Source organism: Etheostoma cragini, chromosome 24 (assembly GCF_013103735.1).
Source record: "Etheostoma cragini isolate CJK2018 chromosome 24, CSU_Ecrag_1.0, whole genome shotgun sequence".
NCBI lineage: Eukaryota > Metazoa > Chordata > Actinopteri > Perciformes > Percidae > Etheostoma > Etheostoma cragini.
In genome coordinates this window covers 11,493,907-11,494,840 of record NC_048430.1, presented here as the reverse complement: position 1 = coordinate 11,494,840, position 934 = coordinate 11,493,907, and the positions used below count along the sequence as shown (strand labels likewise).

At 46.4% G+C, this 934-nt stretch overlaps 1 protein-coding gene across 3 annotated transcripts in view; it reads left to right on the top strand.

Annotated features, from left to right (window-relative positions):
• The window catches only part of LOC117939467 (major facilitator superfamily domain-containing protein 6-A-like), a 14,956-nt gene extending 14,022 nt beyond the window's left edge, over positions 1-934 (top strand). For 2 of the 3 annotated variants that reach the window (XM_034864839.1, XM_034864838.1), the window contains one exon: positions 373-934. In XM_034864839.1, coding sequence (XP_034720730.1) covers positions 373-576 — 204 coding nt within the window. In that variant the 3' untranslated portion in view covers positions 577-934. Of the gene's footprint in view, positions 1-370 lie in introns of all 3 variants that reach the window. The other variant, XM_034864840.1, reaches the window with a different exon arrangement.

Genomic DNA, 934 nt, shown 5'->3' with positions numbered 1-934 from the left:
TTGCATGCGAGCCGTAATCACTCCCCCGGTGATGTGTCGTGTCGTCGTTCGTTCCCCCCCCACCCCTTCCCCACCCGACCCCACCCTCTGGCGGCCATGTTGGAGGCCCATAGCTCTTGAATTGCTGCAGAGCCAAAGGGAAGTCTGTCTATTTTTAAAATCCTTGTCATAGTAAGAGTTTGCCTAGTTGTGACACCCAAGATAACATAACTAGTAGATGCTAACATGTTAGCGTTAACATCATTGCATTCAGCTAGCTCTTTCATAGTTTGTGGATAACTAGTTAAATAAAACCCAGTTAGATAAATAAAGATAATCCTCCGTGTTGCTGCCTGTCCAGCGCCATCACTGTTTGTTGCCTCTTGTTGCTAGGTTCCTAATGAGCAGGCGTCGGCCGAGTACAAGGCGGTGGCGACGTCCTACAGAAACCCGGGTGATGACGGCACAGGAGCGCCCACACAAACATCCACCGCCCATCCAACACCCACAGACTCTAACGAGGACAAAGACCAAACGCACCCGTCCTCAGACGGTGGGAAAGAACAGCCAGCCTCCACAGCTGACAACACACACTGACCATTTTCATTTACACACACTGCTCTTCGCTTATGTCACTGTACTTCCTTCCTAAATGAGTCAGTATCTTGACAAAACACTGTAATCATTTACATGTATTGTTACAAACCGGTTTGAAATATTTCAAGAAAAATATGGCAAACAAGTTGGAAATACTGCAGCTCAGACATGACTTTGTCGTTAAGAGATTGTTTTTGCAAAGGGGCGTTTGGGTTGAATGTTTGGATGAATGCCAAGGTGTGCTACGTGGCTTTTTTCTCCTTCGAAGGTGGACGAATCTAACTTCCCTCGCAGTGTTGTGCGCTATTTATTTACTACCCTCTACCGGTGGAGTGTTATTTATTAACTTAATCTACTT